General features: G+C 48.8%; 2 protein-coding genes across 3 annotated transcripts in view; both read left to right on the top strand.

The window, feature by feature from the left end:
* The window catches only part of PSMD14 (proteasome 26S subunit, non-ATPase 14), a 36,209-nt gene extending 35,275 nt beyond the window's left edge, over positions 1 to 934 (top strand). Inside the window, exon 10 of the mRNA XM_010219243.2 lies at positions 506 to 934. Within this exon, the coding sequence (XP_010217545.1) occupies positions 506 to 604 (99 nt within the window). The 3' untranslated portion in view covers positions 605 to 934. The remainder of the gene's footprint in view (positions 1 to 505) is intronic.
* A 3,421-nt stretch (positions 935 to 4,355) lies between these two features.
* On the top strand, positions 4,356 to 10,639 carry TBR1 (T-box brain transcription factor 1). Of its 2 annotated transcripts, XM_088519462.1 has the most exons (7): positions 4,362 to 5,439; positions 5,749 to 5,903; positions 6,224 to 6,345; positions 6,656 to 6,814; positions 7,718 to 7,779; positions 9,706 to 9,823; positions 9,929 to 10,639. In XM_088519462.1, exons 1-7 carry the CDS (start codon positions 4,748 to 4,750, stop codon positions 10,547 to 10,549), a joined length of 1,929 nt encoding a protein of 642 aa, XP_088375588.1. In that variant the 5' UTR covers positions 4,362 to 4,747; the 3' UTR covers positions 10,550 to 10,639. The 2 variants fall into 2 exon arrangements, with proteins under 2 accessions (XP_088375586.1, XP_088375588.1); XM_088519460.1 differs by having other exon boundaries at positions 4,356 to 5,439; positions 9,706 to 10,639.
* Positions 10,640 to 19,332: the final 8,693 nt, after the last annotated feature.

The raw sequence follows: 19,332 nt of genomic DNA, 5'->3' as shown, positions 1-19,332 counted from the left end.
TACCAAGTTAATTTGCTATATGGGTTTTTCAGTCTGTTAACCTATGTGATGTACCTTTTGGGATTTTCATGGTTTTCATTCTGGAGTTTTTAAATTTGAGAAGTTTAAGATACTTATAAATTTAATACTCTTTTAAATTTAAGAGACTATTAGCAGGCAGAGCGAAATTCTGGATAGCTGAGATGAATGAGAGCTTTCCCAAGCCTGGGAGACCCTGCCAAATGGTTTGTGGCATCTTGTAGGACTTGGAGCTTTCGTGGTTTCTCTTCTGGTGCTAGATAGAAATTTACTTCCTTTTACCTGTCCTCAGCTTCTCTGAATGACTGTAAGGACTCATAAAATCTTATTCATGGAAATTCATTCATTTGCCAGCTTAGAAAGGAAAACTTGGGAGCTTCGCTAACCTGTGCTCTTTAATTCAGTCTTCTTAAATAGAACTGAAATATATGGAATCCTTCAGTGATGTTTTTCAGCCATTTGTCTCATAGCATACTTTGTATTTCAGGACCCCAAACGTCATTTAGAAGAGCATGTGGATGTGCTGATGACCTCAAACATTGTCCAGTGTTTAGCTGCCATGTTGGATACAGTTGTATTTAAATAACCAATTTGCTGCTTATGGTGTTTTCTGTGTATATTTGTTTATTGTTTCAAGTACAAGCCAGAGACTTGTTGAGGCTAAGTTTGATTAAACGGAGACATCTGACTTCATTTGCAGTGTAAGTGCAGCACAAAAACACTTTCGGTCTCTAATTGTGCCGTTGCTTCTGTTTCTTTATGTCAGGGTCTTTACAGATTCCAAAGCAATTCAAGAACACATTGTTGGCAAAATGTATTACATTTTCATTTAATATGGGGCAGGGGGAGGGGGAAATCAGCAGTACATATATATTTTGATTGTTGCAACATAATAAAAATACATTTACAAACCTGTCTGGAAGTGCTGGAAGGCCTCTTTTCGGTGAAAGTTGGAAGAAATTAACAGTGTAGGAAAAAGCACTGCAGGTGAAATCTGACTTTTCTACTTACTATAAAACTACTGAGATACGAATTTGTAGGATAGCAAAGGAATAAAATTGCCTCCCATTGATTACTAAGTACTTACCACACACACACACACACACAAAGTAATAGCACTGAATTCAGAGGACATTAAAAAAAGAAAATAACTAAAAATTGCTGTGTCAGCTGCGTATCAGTATTATTCAAGCCGTAATAACTGCAAAAGACAGTTGCCCTTAAGAACTGGAAGGCAGCTTTGCTGATAACAAAATTGCCCGATGCTCTCACAAGCAGAGTCGTAAGTAGCAGTATTTCAAGAATAATCATTAAAATAGCAGAGCCTATGCTAAATTTTTTGGTCCTCTGAAAGTAGGTCTGACAGGAGGGAAGGTATATGAGCTGTCCATACATATAAATAAATATATATTTTTATTTAAATATATATGAGTCCCAAGTGGAATATGACATTTAAAGCCCTTTCCACTGACAAGAAGGGGAAACATGGGGAGGCAGGTGGGTTGATTGCTGGATTTTAAGCAAAGCCAAGTAACAAAAAAAAAAAAAAAAAGAAAACAAAATCATTCTCCCAAACTTTTACGTATTGGATAGTAGTTAGGCAGCTTTGATTCTTTAGTCTGATCAAGTGTGTTCTCTTTCAGTTCATAGACTATATTTTGTTTAACTACGAGAAAAAAAATAGGCTGCTCTGAGGCAGGTGAATACTTTAAAATGGCTACATCCATCTCTTTTTGTTAAAGATGATTTTTAAATTATTTAACTTACTTGCATAGTGGATAATAGTCCCCCCAAAATTGTCGTCTTTTTCCACCTAGTGTCTGCTAATTTTCTGCTGCTTATTGACTAAAATTCAAGCATTTTTATTTTATTTAAAATTTCATATCTAGGCAAATTCACTATTTTCAGATAACGCAAGTTACATTATCTCAGAGTATATTTAGCATTTACTTCAGAGGGAAACGAGTGCAGATTTTTGCAGCCGCCCTCCTTGCGGTCCCTGTCCTGCCCCTTGGCGGGCAGTGGGGCTGTGACCAGGGAGGCGGCAGCCGCGGTGCTCAGGGCGCTCCCCGCAGCCGCTGGAAGCGCTTCCGTGCCCTGCAGACCGCGTTCCTGCTGAGCACGGGGGTGCCCGGGCCTCGCAGCTGCCTGCAGAGGGGTTGGCTGCATCGCGGGGTCAGCTGGGGACAGCCGGGGACGGGCACCACTGCTGGGTGGCGGCAGTGCCGCTGTCCCCACGCGCCCCGCAGTGAGGGGGGCGCCAGGCTTGGCAGCCCTCGGGTCCCGTGGCGCTGCAGAACCAGAGACGCGGCTGCTGCGATGCCGCCGCTATCGCAGCGCGTGAGAGGCCGGCGCGAGCAGGAGCTGCACTAGCAAGTCTCACGTGTTTTAAATCAGTTTTGCAAATCTCCAGCTTGCAGGGAGTAGGGGAAGACAATCCGTGGGACGAGCAGGTCTGCAGCATGGGCTGTGGTCCGCTCTGTCCAGGGCCCAGTCTGTTTTGCATGCACAATTTTCCTTTCACAAAGCTGTGTGAAAACCCACGAGGCTAAGGTTTGGGGCATCTTTCTTCCTTTTCGCCTAGTGTTTTAGGAGATGGAGCATTTCGAAGCATGCGTGCAGGCGGTACCCTGAAAAGCAGCAGCCCCTACAGCATCTTGGAGGAAGAAAGAGGCTTCCAAGCAGCCACCTTGTGAGGCTCCCGCCGCAGCAGCGCAGACCTTCATTAACAGCTTGACCCCTCGTCACCTGTCAGCGCGCAGGGCTGGCATATTGTATTAGCGAGGCTCCCTCCTCCATTCTGTGACAATTCTATAACACCACCTGCCATGGCAAACCCACCTATTACACCAGTTTAGGAGTTGTGCACACTGAAGATTTTTGGCATATATTAGCACTTTGCGTGATTGGCAGCACACCGTGGAATTCATTGCAGCCCTGCATGGCTATGGGTTTAGCTGTGTAATTTAGGGCAGCATTTCCCGATGGTTATCTGTGTTTTGACCCATCTCCTGCCCGTATATCTAACCCCATTAGCTTTCAATCAGTTCCAAGCCGGGGAGTGCAAGGGTGGGAGCGCTAGTGGCAGGAGCAGTATTTAATGCTGTTGTTGATCAAACTGTTTGATTCACACCAAAAGGAGGTATGGGATGCTGCGTGTGCCTTACCAACAGCATGTGAATAAAACCATAAACTTGTGTTGGCTCTTTGCTTCATTGAAGATTATTGGCATACTTTATTTGCAGAGAACATGTATGCCAGGCTTCCACGAAACGCCGAATAACCGCACTAGGTCACAACTAAGCAGCAGAAGAAAGTACTGGGTTGCGGTGAGATTTGGGAGTGTGGAAATAGGGGTTGTGAGAGGCGAGCCAGCTCGTAGCCGTCTCCGCGATAGTGTTTGCAAAGTTTCAGCCTGGCTCCAGCCGGGTTTGGTTTTGCCACGGGATGTCCCTGGCTGCATTAGCCACCACCGAGATGTGGATCAGGCTGCAGGTGTCAGCTGGAAGGAGGTGGGATCCGCCAAACACTAGAAGCCCAAACAGTCAAAGGGGAAAATATGAAAGGGGGGGGAAAATGAAGGAAGAGAACTCCTCCCCAGGCACATATCGGTGCTGGGAACCTCGCAGGGTGCCTAGGAGAGGCAAAGCGAGGAGGCTGGTGCAGGAGGCACAGGAGCGGCCGGGGCACACAGAGGCGGAGGGGACAGGCAGCTCTCCGGCACATCCGCGCCCCGCGGAGGGTCCCGCCGTCAATGAGCCCCGCGCAGGGGCCGCGGCTGCTCCGCTCTCCGGCCGCCGGGCTCCGCGCCCCGGGAGGGCCCACGCGCGTCCCCGCCGCGAGGCGGGCGCCCAGGGCGAACCTGCCGCACGGATCTCCCCGCGGCGAGCGGCAGGAGGCGAACCCGCCCTCCGCGGCGTTTTGCCGATAATCTGCGGCGTTACAGCGCCCAGATGAAATATTTATCTCCTAAAGAAGCCGTAAACATCACGGCAAACACATTAGGGCACTTTGGCGGCGCGGCTTATGATTATTTCAGAACTTGATTCGCTGCGGCGGGGGGAAGGCCGCCGGGCCGCGCTTTAATGGGGACGGGAGCTGCGTTTCCCCCGCGACGGGGCGCGGGGCCGCGCGGAGGCTCCGCGCCGCGGGCAGGCGAGCAGTGCGCCCCGCGGAGCTGCGCGGGAGCGCCGGCCGGGCAAAGGGGCGCGCACGCGGTGCTCGGGGGAGCGCGGCGCTGGGCGGGTATTTCCAGCCGTAGGCATAAAAAATAAATAAACAAAAATTCTGGAAAGGTCGCGTAATAACGAGCTCTTATAGCAAACACACGGTTCCCTTCCCCCCACCTCGCCTTCCTCCTATCTCACAATAAAATCATCTCCTTCAATTTGCCATGATCGTCGCGACCAGGAGCCAGGTGATTATCCTAATTAATGTCTATCTAATTAAATTACTGTCAGCGGTTAACCAATGGCAGGAGCCGTTTCATCCTCTCCACAAGCAGCAAGATCAAAAGTGAGTCTTTCCTGATTGCTGCATAGTGTCAATTGGCCAATCTCTTCTCCCAGGGAAGGAAAAAAAAAAAAAAAAAAGTAAATCAAACGTTTGGGAAGCATTTGGTGGATGAAGTGCTTTCTGTCTAGTGAGGGTCCCAGGATGTCTAGCTTCTGATACTGAGGAGCCCTTCCAGAACCAGGGACTGAAGGGTTATTCCTGTGGTGCTAGAGCTATGCAGCTGGAGCATTGTCTTTCTCCCTCTATCATGCTCTCCAAGAAATTTCTCAATGTGAGCAGCAGTTACCCACATGCAGGCGGATCCGAGCTTGCCTTGCATGATCATCCCATTATCTCGACCACTGACAACCTGGAGAGAAGTTCACCTTTGAAAAAAATTACCAGGGGGATGACGAATCAGTCAGATACAGACAATTTTCCTGACTCCAAGGACACACCAGGGGACGTCCAGAGAAATAAACTCTCTCCCGTCTTGGACGGGGTCTCTGAGCTTCGTCACAGTTTCGATGGATCTGCTGCAGATCGCTATCTGCTCTCTCAGTCCAGCCAGCCCCAGTCTGCTGCCTCTGCTCCTAGTACCATGTTCCCTTACCCCAGCCAGCATGGACCTGCTCACCCAGCCTTCTCCATCGCCAGCCCCAGCCGCTACATGGCTCACCATCCTGTGATCACCAACGGAGCTTACAACAGCCTCCTGTCCAACTCTTCTCCGCAAGGCTACCCCGCGGCGGGCTACCCGTACCCGCAGCAGTACGGCCATTCCTACCAAGGGGCTCCTTTCTACCAGTTCTCCTCCACGCAGCCGGGGCTGGTGCCCGGCAAGGCTCAGGTCTACCTGTGCAACAGGCCACTCTGGCTCAAATTCCACCGGCACCAGACCGAGATGATCATCACCAAGCAGGGGAGGTAAGCGCCGCTCCGCGCTGCTCCGCGCCGCGCCGCGCCGAGCCGAGCCGAGCCGGGGGACCGGGCCGAGCGGCCGCGGCGCCGCCGCCGCCCCGGGGGAGCCGCAGCCGGGGCTGCCTCCGGAGGGTCCCCGCTCCCCGGCCCTTCCCCGCGGAGGGCTCAGCCTTTCGGGGAGGGAGTTTTTGATTTTTTTCCCTCCGTCGCTACTAGGCGCTCTGAGGATAAGGTACAACGGGCTGCTTCCTATGTGTGTATCGCTGGTGCTGGATTTTTCTTTTTGTTTTTTCTTTTTTTTTTTTCGTTTAATAGGCGCATGTTCCCTTTCCTAAGTTTTAATATTTCTGGTCTCGATCCCACGGCTCATTACAATATTTTTGTGGATGTAATTTTGGCGGATCCCAACCACTGGAGATTTCAGGGAGGCAAATGGGTTCCTTGCGGCAAGGCGGACACCAATGTACAAGGCAAGTTCCTCCAATTAACACTTTTCCCGACACATATGTAGGTGAGAATGATTAATTAAAGCCTTTGTGGAGTGTCTTAGGCGATTGCTTAAACGAGAATGATCCAATGATGCTATTTAAATAAATGGAGGGGTGGGGGATAGAGTAAAAGATATTTGGAAAATGCTGTTTTAATGATGCTCGGGTAAAATGGAGGGAGTTTCAGCAGTAAAATGCTGCTAACTTTAACACGGTGCTTAGACCCCATGCTCGGCTGTAGTGGCAAAGCCAGACTAAGCGGGTGAGCTGTGATGTGCTGGTGTTTTTGTTGTTTTGCTTAGGAAATCGTGTGTACATGCACCCCGACTCCCCCAACACGGGTGCCCACTGGATGCGTCAGGAAATCTCCTTTGGGAAACTAAAACTTACAAACAATAAAGGAGCATCAAACAACAACGGGCAGGTCAGTGAGAGAGATGCCCTGCAAGCCGTATTTTTTGTTGCTTTAGACAAAGTCCCCCAGTCTTCGATCGGATCTCTATGGGATCGTGTTGTTAGGTGGAAAAGAAAAAACGGGGGCGGGGGATTAAAACACAAGCCCCTCACTTATGTTGTCGGCGGCCTCGCAGGTTCCCGGTGCCTGCCCGGTGTCTCCCTGTGCGCGGCGGGTCCCGCGGCTGCGGCTCGTTCCGCACCCCAGCGCGCCCCGTCCTCCCCGCTCTAATCCCCTCTTCTCTCCCCGGCCCCCTCCCTGCCTTCTCTTTGCCCGACAGATGGTGGTTTTGCAGTCCCTACACAAATACCAGCCCCGCTTGCATGTGGTGGAGGTGAACGAAGACGGGACGGAGGACACCAGCCAGCCGGGCAGAGTGCAGACCTTCACCTTCCCCGAGACGCAGTTCATCGCGGTCACCGCCTACCAGAACACCGATGTAAAGAGCAACCCGGTCCCCTCCGCTCCCGGCCCTGGGCGCCGCGTTTGTGTTCCCGGCCACGGGTCTTCCCATCCTCGGCCTCAAAGTTGCCATTTTGCATCCGCCGAGGCTAGCGAGCCCCAACCCCTCGGCGCGCTCTCCTGCCGCGGGTGCCTGCGCTTCCTCGGAGAGGCTCCCGTTCGCTCCCGTTCGCTCCCGTTCGCTCCCGTTCGCTCCCGCAGGCAGCCGGGCCCCCGGGCGCGCTGCTCCTTGCCGAGCTCGCGGCTTCCTTGCGGGGCCAAGCAGAAATTCTCCCGGCGCGTTTGCTGCTAGGACTAGAGCCCGCTATTTATCCCCGGCTCGTTATCTTCGCGTCGGGAAGAGCTCGGATCGCTGCTAGAGCTTAAGCGCTAAATCTGCAAAAATCAATTAACAACCTCATTGACTGCACTGGGGGCGACGGAGCAAGTTCCTCAAATGAAAATCTCGTTAATGCTTGGCTACGTTTTGCAGCGGTCTGTTTTGGCTGTGGACTCGTGCCCCTTTTATCTTTCAAGTGACATATGCTCGGGCCACCTTTTTGCTTTAATTGTATCGCTAGATATATGTAAACTCTTGGTTACCGTTTTGTGGTAACTCCTGTCGAGATTTAAATGGATTCATGGCCATCCAACACGAATAATCATACTTCTGAAAATATGGGGTTAAATATAACCTTTTAATCGTTATTTTGGGGAGAATAAAGTAGATCTTAAATTTCGCCTTTGATCTCTAAAAGCACGTTGGAGTTTTGTATTCCGCATTTCAAAGAGATGCAGTCTGATCCACTAGAGCAATGCATGGTCATTAAAAATGTATTGGCTGAACTCGAGTACCCCTTTCGTACTCTCACAAGGTGCCTTGTGCCCCTCTGTCCCCTAGATCACGCAGCTGAAAATAGACCACAACCCCTTCGCCAAAGGCTTCCGCGACAACTACGACACGTGAGTAATGCCGAGGTTTATTCCCCATCTGCGGCCGCGCATCAGTGTCAAAACGCGGGGCCGCAAGGCGCGGATTGAGCGGGCTTGAAACTGCACCGAGGGAAGAGCGGATTCTGGAGGGAGGGAGGGAGAGAGGAAGGGTGGGGGGCACTGAACGCTCCCCCGACGGGCGGGCGCGCAGGGGCCGCGCAGAGCCGCACTGAGCTCTCCGCGGTGCTGGCGGCGCGCGGCGCTGCCCGCGCTCCGCACAACGCGCAGCCTGCGCGCCTGGGCCCGCGTCCTGCTTTGGCGCCTAGGTGGTTGGTGTCTGTTTATCCTGACTTTTGTCCCTGCGCCAGTTTCCAAGTTTCTTTTTGCCCTCTTGAGCTCACGGTTCCCAGGAGGCTCCCGCGCAGGGCGAGTGTGAATAAGCCCGGACTCCGCAGGAAGAAACAATTCTTGGTCTCGTTTTTTTCTTCGCTGTTTGTTATTATTATTAATTTCCCTTCTGTATAGAGCTGAAAACTCCCCAGTTTTCATCGCGGCGGCCCCTGTGCGGCCTCTGCCCGTGCGCCTAGCTCCTCGAAGGCTTCAGCCCTCCAGGCCCGGCCGCAGGGCCTGGGCGCCCCGACACCACGGGGACGGCCCGCTCAGAGCGGCGGGCGCCGACGGCCGCTGCTCGACGTATTAGCGGAGCGGCGGGGCTACCCCTGCTCACCCGACCCGCGGCTCCCATGGCTCGCTCGCCCCTCCACGTCTATAGCTGCAGCCCTGCGGGACAGGGCGGCCGCGTCGAGCGGGGAAATGTCGCTTTCCCTACCCGGACAGGCAGCGCGTGCAGAGGGCATAAACCCCACGCGTAGTTTCAGCGGCTGCTTAAGCCCACCCGCTCCCGCCGCAGCGCAGCTCTCCCGGCAGCGGGATTGAGCCGCGGGCCGAAGTGGTGTGAGCGGGGCCCGGGGCCTAGTGGCGGCTCCCCGCACCGGGCACCTCTGTCCCGGCTGCTGCGGCGGGACTGGTCGCCCTGGAGGGCCCCGCGCTGCTCCTCGGGCGGGATGCGCCGCCTCTGAACAGGCTTCGTGGCTTTTGCCTCTAGGCTTTTTCTCCTTTTAATTTTTAATTTTTATTTTTTTTATTAGGGAAAACTTTATAGGGCGTCACTTTAAAGGAGACAGGGGGAGGGGGAATCTTCAATGTTGTCTAGCACGTTGAATTTGCTTAAGGGCCAAGTTTATTTTGGATAAGAAATTCCAGGAGGCGTGGAGGGTTAATTAAAGCGCAGTTTTAGCCTGAATTAAATACAGATAGTAGTTATTCATCCATTAAAGTTTTTATAACCGCAAATTGCAGCCCAGCATGGGAGATTTATATATAGGTCACGCAGGGAACACTAGTTGCGTCTGGTTTTACATTTCCTACAGTAGGTGTTTAAAGATTAGTTTAATCTAAACGTTGTAAAATGTTGATGGTGTGTCTGTGACTCTCAATAATAAGTGTTAAACAGCCGATAGGGATCCGCGGGTTGCCATTCACGCTTTTCTCTGCAAGCGGCCGCGTTGCCTGTTGCGCTTCTGCGGGTATTGGTCACTGTGTCACAGAGAGGATTTCCCGGGGCGCTTGAAAAGCCGTCGGGATGCGGAACTCAGATGTGAGCTCAAAACCTGGTATCACTGAGCGCGAACCTGTGCCCTGCAAAGCCCTGCGGTCTTGAGAGTTGCTCTGAGTGCAGCTTCTCCCTCGGGCTCCCTATCGGGGCTGATCGGGAGCGCTCAGAGAGCCAGCGCATAGGCCGCTTCGCGGGGCTCTCGTCGGGGCCGACTCGCAGAAGCGCCGGGTTTGGGGTGCGGAGCGGTGCAGAGCGACATGCAGGCGCCGTGGTCGAGGAGAGGGGCCGCAGGGCACCAGGCCTGTCGCCGACACCCACTTCTGTGTCCTTGTCTTCGACAGGATCTACACTGGCTGCGACATGGACCGGCTGACGCCGTCCCCCAACGACTCGCCGCGCTCGCAGATCGTGCCCGGGGCCCGCTACGCCATGGCCGGCTCCTTCCTGCAGGACCAGTTCGTGAGTAACTACGCCAAGTCCCGCTTCCACCCCGGCGCAGGAGCCGGCCCGGGGCCCGGCGCCGACCGCAGCGTGCCCCACACCAACGGGCTGCTCTCCCCACAGCAAGCCGAGGAGCCAGGGGCACCCTCCCCGCAGCGCTGGTTCGTCGCCCCTGCCAACAACCGCCTCGACTTCGCCGCCTCCGCCTACGACACGGCCACCGACTTCGCGGGCAACGCGGCCACGCTGCTCTCCTACGCGGCGGCCGGCGTGAAGGCGCTGCCGCTGCAGGCGGCCGGTTGCGCGGGCCGCCCGCTGGGCTACTACGCCGACCCGTCGGGCTGGGGGGCGCGCAGCCCCCCGCAGTACTGCAGCAAGTCGGGCTCCGTGCTCTCGTGCTGGCCCAACAGCGCGGCGGCGGCGCGCGTGGCCGCCGGCAACCCCTACCTGGGCGAGGAGGCGGAGAGCCTGGCCCCGGAGCGCTCCCCCCTGCCCGGCGCCGAGGACTCCAAGCCCAAGGATTTGTCCGACTCCAGCTGGATCGAGACGCCCTCCTCCATTAAGTCCATCGACTCCACCGATTCTGGGATTTACGAGCAGGCCAAAAGGAGGAGGATCTCGCCCTCGGACACGCCGGTGTCCGAGAGCTCGTCGCCCCTCAAGAGCGAGGTGCTCGCCCAGCGGGACTGCGAAAAGACCTGCGCCAAGGACATCGGCTACTACGGCTTCTACTCGCACAGCTAGGCGCGGGCCCCGCGCCGGCCCCGCCGCCTTTTGCACAGCGACCTCCGCGCTCAGCGCACCGGCCCCCGCCCCGAGCCGCCCCCTCGCACCGCTCGCGGCCCCGGGCGGGAGGCCGAGACGGAGCCGCGAGCGCCGCCGCCCTCCCCGCTCCGCGCCGCTCCGCTCCGCGCGGTGCCCCGGGGGCGCGGGCGGCAGCAGCTCCGCCGCGGCCGCTCCCTCCACTCATAGAAGTAGGACGCGTTAGACTCTCGCCAGCCGTGCAGCGCTTCCTTCCTTTTTTCCACGGATGGATAATAAGGGATACTAGAAACAGTGGGGAAGAAAAAAAAAAAAAAGGCCTGTGAAATGCCTGTACATACTACTCAATTTATTGTAGCCTCTTCCTTCCTTTTTTTTTTCTTTCTTATTTGTTTATTTTTGTTTTCATTGTGAAGTCACAAAGCTTAGCTCTTGTTTAAATTTCTTTATTCCCCTCCATTTCTTTTGCTTCCTCTACCCAGCCCCCTCCCCATGACTCGCCAGGTAAACACGCTTTCTAAACGCCCCGGAAATGCAGAACGGGCCATCGCTGTAGCAGCGGGTAATGGGTTTCTCACTTTCTCTGCAATCCCTCGCATGAAATAATTACGCCGTGCCCTGGGCTAACACAGCTAAGAAATAGCTGAGCTTTCCCTTCAAAAGAACAGAAATAACTCTTGTAGGAAAGTCCATTAAAGTAGCATGACGCCTTCCAAAAACCAAATTAACTGCCTCTGTATTTGTCTTTAAAAGGAATAGCTCGACAGCAGCAATATTATTATTTTTGTGGTATTTCTTTCCTCCCTTCGCCCGGCCCCCCAAGTGCCAAATCCATTACTGGCCCCTGCAGGTGCCAAATATGCTGACAAACTCTTTTCAAATTTCTTTGCAGTTTTCCCCTCTTTCTTTATATTGCTGTAAATCTTTGTAATGAATAATCTAAAAAAAAAAAAAAAAAAAAGCTATAGACGACTGAATTGTTGGTAACCATAGTGTAGTCCAGTGAAGATGAATTGTGAGTTGTATATTTTATTGCATTTAGTTTTGGAATTGACTTTTTCATAAAGTAGCTAACCGAGATCTGACTTCCTGGGGAATCAGCTGCGCATCTAAAGTAAGAGCGATACTTCCTGCAAACCTCTTATTCTATTAATGAAGGAGAAGTAATATCCCTCCAGGTACCCCCCGGCGAAGCAGAATAGTAAGTCTTCGGGTTTTGAGTAGCAAATCTATATAATTAACGCATTTTTATATGAAAGAAACAATTGCAAACTGAAATATGCATCAGGATAAATATTCAGTCTAGATTACAGTCGACGGGGAAATTTCCTAATAGAAATTCAGGGTCATAAACGTGTGTATATTTTTGACTCTTCTGTAAATCGAATGTTGTGATTTTTATATTTGTTCTGTTATGTCCGTGGAACTGAATAATTTATACCAGTACATGCTCCATTGAGAAATGTTTCGGTTTTGGCCCGTTTGTATCGTCTGTGTATAACAAGTAAAATAAACCTGGCAAAACGCTCACGTCGTGTCTGCGAGCGCTTTCCTGGGCGCAGCGCCGGGTTCCGGCCCAACGCGCTCGGGGCTCCTCGAGGGGACCCCGCTGCTCCCCCCGTGCTGCAGCTTCGTCTTCGGGGCCGCATCCCCTCCCGGTGCGGGTTTGCTGCCGTTTTGCGGGGAGGGCGAAGGGCAGGGACATGAACGCCGTGTCGGGCCTGAGCGGTCTTAGCGAGCCGGGTCTTCAAGCTCCCAGGCGCGGAGGGAGTCGCAGACTGGAGCAGGGGACGGAGCGGGCGGCTGGGGCCTCGCCTCGCCCCGCCAAGCGCGGACGGGTCCGCGGCAGCAGCCGCGCGTTGCGCCCCGGCCGCGCGGCGTGTCCCGGCCTGGCTGCTCCGCGCCCGGCAGCTCCGCGGCACCGACGGCCCCTGCAGCAGGGGCGCGGGAGCCTGGCCACAAATGCAGCGCGTCCCCCGCCCCCGGGCAGCGGCGGGCGCGGAGAAATGCGGGTCCTGCTGCCGAGACGGAAGGCGCTGGTGCCCTCCCTGCGGAGCGGCCCCGGCGGCGCGGGGCTGTCCTGGAAACCCGCGGTGTTCGCGCCCTTCCCGCTCCCCGGCTCCGAGGCGGCGCGAGGGGAGCGGCCGCTGGGCCCCTCCGCGGCCGTTGCGAAAGGCGGGAAACCCAGACAGGAGCTGCCGGCGCGAGCGCAGCCGCCGCCTCAACGGCTTCGTGCCCCGCGGCGGCCCGCAGATCGCCAGGGGTTTGGCTGGGTTTTGCTCGGTGGGGTTTGTCTGGGGTTTGGGGGCCAGTCCGTAACGGCCAGACACGTCCGTTCCCCCCTAACGCTCTCCCCCAACTCTTCCGACAGGGCAAATTCCGCCACTCTCGGTGCGAGAGTCTGGGAGCCACCGCGGCGGCCGAACCGGCGCACGCTGCTTCCCGTCGGTAGGTCCGTTCATCGCCGCTCCTGCAGCCGGGGTGCAGGTGTGCGCGGCGTTTCTGGCACGTTAAAACACTCGCGTCCGTCTGCCCTCGAGCAGTCGGGTTTGGGGCCGCGGCGGAGCTAAACCCAGCGCAGCGGCTCGTTCACTCCGCGTGGTTTTCACATGGGTTTGTGCTCTTACTCTAGACACCTTGGGAGAATTTTTATTTTAATTATTCTGTAAAATAACCCGTGCTATTGCCCTCTCTTCACTTTACTGAAAAACACAAAATCGAGCTCCAAAAGAGGCGATGCACGGAAAGTAATTCAAAGTTCTTGCCGTTAGCGTTTTCCGCGCGGCTGCACGTTAATACTATATCAAATATAGTAATACAGCGATTTGCACTCTGCGGATTTTGCACGGGTGTGCTATGCATATTTGATGACACATTGCATATTTTAACAAGGTTTTTAATGACTGATTGAAATGTTTGCTAAGATATTTTTTAAGAGCTGGAGGAGAAGTGGTTGTGGAAAACGGGTGCAGTAGAATAGTGATAAAGATGGGAGGCTTCTGATTGACAGCACAGGGAAGCAGATGGATGACTAGGTAGGTCAGAGGTAAAGATGCCTTTGACAGCTTTTTAAGTTCCTTTGGCCATTTTGGTCCAATGAATCATGCAAAACATGTGTACACTCCCAAGCTGATGTCTCTGCATCGTTTACGGTTGGAATCCTCATCTTTTCAAACCCACCCTAACCTTCTTTCATCACCACTTGACGTGCTATGTCTAAACTAGATTGCAAGATCCTAAGAAGGCAAGAATCTGTCTTGTATTACTTGTCAGCAAAAAGGAGGAAAAAAATAAACCTATGGAGCTAGAAGAACAACCGCGACAGATTGGCAGAATAGGCGTAAGGTGGGACACATTCTTCTTAATTTTCGCTGTCTGGTCATCACTCCCCTCCCCTAGGTAATGCTCAAGCGAGCCATGGTGAACAATAATGTGCACCCCCCTTACAATGCTCCCCCCGCCAAACTGGCACCAATCTGAATCTTCCTAAGTCTGATAAGGGACCTAATTGCATAATTTTCCTTGTAACATTATGCAGTGCTGTTGCTATAGTTAAAATGGTTTTCTTTGCAGCCTGCATTTTCAGGTGCTTAGCATTTCCCCTTAGCATTACTTCATGAAACTAACATGTTCTGGGTTGTCCCTGTAAAGGGATACTGTTTTTTGGAGACCTATTTATTTATTTATTAATAATTTACAGAGGTCAATTTTTAAATTTCAGTGACATGAGAAAAAAACAATGTGTATTTGGAAGAGCAGAATAAAAGACTTTGCATGAAAGTATGTGTTTTCAGGTGCTGTTTCTGTGCTGAATTTTAAATTTTATATATTAAAACTTGTCATAAATTCGGTCTCCAGTGGGAAATGCGTGACTTGTTAAGATATGGAGGAAAGTTAAAGAAAAAAAACAGCAGAGTGATAAGTAGATGGAAGGCAGCAAGCAGACTGTTCACATTCAGTACCCCATTCTCTTCAGCTAAATAGATGTAATATGTTCACAGTAAATCTAGAGAGCCACACAGCTTAATGATAACACTTTGTGCAGTTATCAGAATGCATATTTATTTGGGAATACACACACACGCACACAAAAAACTCACTGCTTAATTCAGAGCATGATCATTTTTAAATGTTTCCATTTGCTGGAATATATGTATACCTGTATCTCTCTTGAATTTTTGAGCACAGATAACATTTTTCTCCCTAAAGATGTAGGATAGTAATTTATCCATAAAATGCAAGACTGCTGTTCCTATTCAGACATGGCTTTGGCCTTGAAATATATTAAACAAAAGCTGTGGTATTTTATTCATGGTATCATTTTAATTTCTCATAGGTGCTATGTTTCTAATACTAAGGTTCTGATATGAGTACAAATTATCTTGCCGATTTTAAGCTTTTTTTTTTTTTTAGGTCAGCTGTAAGTAGATAATATTTTAATTTAAAAAATGGAGACAAAATGGATGAAAACTTCAGGTACTTTTCTTCTGTAAAACTGTAGTATTACACTTATATTAAAAAGCATTTTTTAAGCTTTAAATAAGAAACAGCTGGTAATGACTTTGAATCTGTTTTAAGAGACATTTTAGGTAAAATGTTGATAGCTTGTAAATGTGTGTTCTTACCTTAGTCTCTGATCGTGCGTACAAGTTCATATGTGTGAACAACGTAAAGCAGGAGGTCAGTCCTACAAAGACGATTCACTTGTCTAAAAATTCACAGACATTTACGTTTTCAGGATCAAGGCCTTTTTCAATAATTGTGATAGTCATGTACCTTGAAGTGACTGACTGATTTAGAATACACTTAATAATTTGATTTTAATACATCAAAATACTACATTGATGAGTTACCAAAGTGCACCATACAAACTTCTACTTCTGCCAGTTGTAAGCTGCTTTTTAGCTTACGAAGTAATTTATTTTCTTTTTTATTTGTTTGTTTGCTTTTTTTTTTTTTTTTTTTTTTTTCAGTGACAGCACTGAAACATAATTCAAACTTGCTTCTAAGGGACACATCCTATGGAATTCAGTTTTGTAACAAAGCTTCTTCCTGGAAGTGTTTTTAGTTCTAGACTGACTGCTTTTCATTTCCTTATCCAAGACACAGATAATACTGGTCTGGGACCAAGCAGAAGAGTCACACTTTTTTTTTTTTTTTTTTCTGTTATATTTTGAATGGAGAGAAAAATTTAGGTTGCTGAAAGTTGTCCCATTTTAGATGGAAACACCCACCCATCCAAAATTAACCTAAAAGTTAGATAACAAATGTGGCGATTAAGACACAGCTAAGGTTGCAGCTTATTTACCTTTGTGGGAATGTTTGCTGAAGGAGAGATGCTATCTACTGGGGATAGACCACCAAAGCTATGGTGTCAGAATTCCACTTTCCATAACTTGTCTGTTGGAGCTGCTGAGGGAACGGTGGTGGCTCTATGGACCTCTATGGACTCTGGGGTAAATGGGGTCTAACATCTCTGTCCTACTTCCCAGGAGCCCAACATTTCAGTAGTTGCAGAGGGCCTCACAGCATCATCTCCCATCTCACCTGTTGCTCTAAGTTTGGTGCCAATGTTTTTAGATCTGTGGTGCAAAAATGCAGAGAAACAGCTGCTCTGTGGGCTACATTTCAGCGAACCGTTAAAGCATTTCCCCCTGCCCTCACCACCTGTGTTGCTACTACCTTATCACTGTACCTCTAAACCATAATGATTTAATGCATATGCATTACCTGAAGCCTGGCAGAAACTCTTCTGCTTGTTCAGGCCTTCCTGATGCTTAGGAGAAGAGAATATTTGACTCAAGTTAGATGTGAAGCATTGAATAAGAGGTAAAATTTTCTACTTTCTGTTGTCAGTTCCTGAATCAAGCTGTTCAAAACATTGTGCTTGACTGATGAGGGGTAGGGACATTTTTCAAAGGCCTCAGAGTGACTTAGCAGCCCATGCTTAGAAACGACAAAAATCTCACAGAAAATTAATAGCAAAATTATGGTTCTGAACGATTTCTACAGTTTTGACAATTTCATTCTTGAATATGTTATTGAGTAGTAATTTCAAATTATAATTGAGGAATGGTATTTGTTGCAGAGTTGTACTCAGAATACTGAGGATTAAATCCTCAACTGGTGAAAAATTGTGTCATTTAATTGGCTTCAATAGATCAATACTGATTTTTGTTATGTGATAGTTTCCTCTTGCGGTTTAGATGCTATCTGAAGCAGGTGCAGTTTAAAAGAATAAATAGGGTCAATTTGACTTGCATACTGATTTTTCCTATGTTAATATAATTACAAAAATGTAAATTCTTGTCTTATTGTACTTACATTTTAATTTCTCTCTGTTTAGATTAAAAGAATAAGTGAAGCATCACTTCCACTTATTGTCAAAGCTATTTACAAATGCTTTAATTGTCTTCATAGAAAGATCAAAAATGGTTTGTATCTAGCATCTAGGCCAAAAATATTCCTTTAGTATTAACTATTTTTTTTTCAGAGCTGAGTGCAAGGAAATTAATAATGTATTTTCAAACCTTCCTTCTTATTTTTGTCTGAAATTTCATAATGTCAAATTTCTTTTCACATACTTTGTACTTTTATTTATAGCATAGCACTCTTTATTTTGTGTTAAACAAAGTCAAAAAAAGCCCCCTGATATCAGCATACAGTATTGCATTTTTAATACACCTCAGCATTTTAGTCAAAGCATTTCCATATGTTGTTCAGTTTTATCTTCCCTTTGACCGTTGATATCAGTGAACACTATTTTAAAAATGTAAATTTATTTTTATTGTAAACTATTTTTATAAGTAGACATCACTAAAGAAATGTGAATATAACACCAAAAATGGAAAATCAGGTATTGAAAATTTAATATTAGAGCTTACTTTATCAACACACAGACTACTTCATGCATTGTTTTCATTAGACATGCAAGCATTTTAAAGGGCTACAAAAACAATAGTCTATTTGCAATATATGCCCATTTCCCAAATGCATTCAAATGGGAGAAACAACAAAAATAATTCTTCCACGACAACGTGAATTTTAGCATAAGTATGAATAAGTCTTCATAGCATCAAGGCCCAGGTCTGTTTTGCTTCAGCAGCGTTAGCTCTTGCAGGTTTTGCAATTTTTTTTTCCGTCGGTAATGCATATGCAGTTTTGTCATTATGATCAAATTTCCATCCATAGACAGACGAGGGAAATTCTTCTGCTCAACACTGCACTAAACACTAATTATATTTAATTTTATGGGTATCTACAGCTGCCTCAGTGTGAGTTTCCAGGCGGTTTTGGGTGTGCCTGCGAGCTCGGCATGCTCGGCCCTCCTCACGGGGTTAACATCCCACCCGTTCCGCTCTCGGAAGCCATCTCGGTGCTGAGGCCGTGGCTAGCAGAGGGCAGCGCTGCAGGGAGCACGCAGGACTTTCTCTTTTGGGGGCAGTTATGAGACAGCCTCATCTATAGCACAAAACCTGCTCCCAGAGAGTTATTCAGTATAAAGAACTGCGCTGTTGTACTCAAGGGTGATGGTTCTGGAGATCTCTGAGTTGCTGCCTAGGTACCAGTTGTACCCAGTCAAGCTCCGGTTTCATCTCCTTTCCCTGAGCCATCTCCAGTGCTTCCCAGGAGCTTCAGCTTCTTGTTCTGACCGTGGGCTAATTCACTGGCTCCTCGGTGGGTTGGTCTGTTTGGAGCTTGAGCACTCCCAGGAATTGCTCATTGCTTAATTCCTTTTATAGAGGATGCTTAAACGAAGGTTTTGCCTTGTTTAGGATTAGTGAACAGATTTGTGAAAAGCTGCCTTCTTTGGTATCCTTTTTTTTTTTTTTTTAAATCTATTTACTTTTGCATACAGTTTCTTGTCGTTGTAAAGGGTTTAATTCACATAAATTATTTTACATGTCATATTTTCATTTTTCTGTGTACAATGCTAATATTTTTAGCATTTGTAACCGCACAATAACCGTATATGTTCCTGATTTTCTCTTGAATACCATGGAACACGTAAAACCATGGTTTGATGAGTGTTGCATTATAATGCTATTAATCTGAGTTTGAGCCTTAATGCCTTTTTTTTTTCTTCTTTTTACAGTTTTAACACAATTTCCCAAAAGACTACTGTTCAGTAAATGTCTTAAAATAACTTGATTAAATACTATTCTTATTTTATAAAATATTTAAACTTTAAATAAACTGTAGTATATACACAATCACATGTATGCTATATCTATAGGATTAAATAATTAGCTCCTGTAATAGTGTTATTTCTGAATAATAGGAGAATATTCCAGAACCAATATGCCTTTCTTTTTTCTTGATTATGCAAACAAGCTCTTTTGCCTGAGAAACTCTGCATTTCAAGCTTGCTTCTCTGCCTCATGCTATCATAATGCATCTTTAGCCCCTCTTCTGCATTTTTCCACATCTTGGTGTCCTTCTATTTTGCTTCAGAGTTTTAGGGGCAACTCAGCTAGTGCTTTTAGTCTACATCACTGCATTTTTCTTCTTTTTTGCGTAAGGATTAGGTATGTGTTGTACAAATAGACCAGCATTAGCACGGCTTGCAACAGCCTTTGCAAAATATTCACTTCATGTTACAACGGCTGCAGTAACAGACCAGAGCTTATCTGAGACTGCTGAGATTTTTCTTGACTTTCTCTACCATCAGCCTATGGAGTGTGTATATCACTTCTATTGAAAGCTTGCATTGGGTATCAGCTGTCATAAAATCACCTCTGGATCTATACTCTCGCAGTAAATTT

Source organism: Tinamus guttatus, unplaced genomic scaffold (assembly GCF_059628265.1).
Source record: "Tinamus guttatus ecotype Peru unplaced genomic scaffold, ASM5962826v1 Tinamus_guttatus_pri_ptg000060l, whole genome shotgun sequence".
Lineage (NCBI taxonomy): Eukaryota > Metazoa > Chordata > Aves > Tinamiformes > Tinamidae > Tinamus > Tinamus guttatus.
The sequence above is the reverse complement of the archived record's forward strand: the minus strand, read 5'-3'. Positions and strand labels throughout refer to the sequence as shown.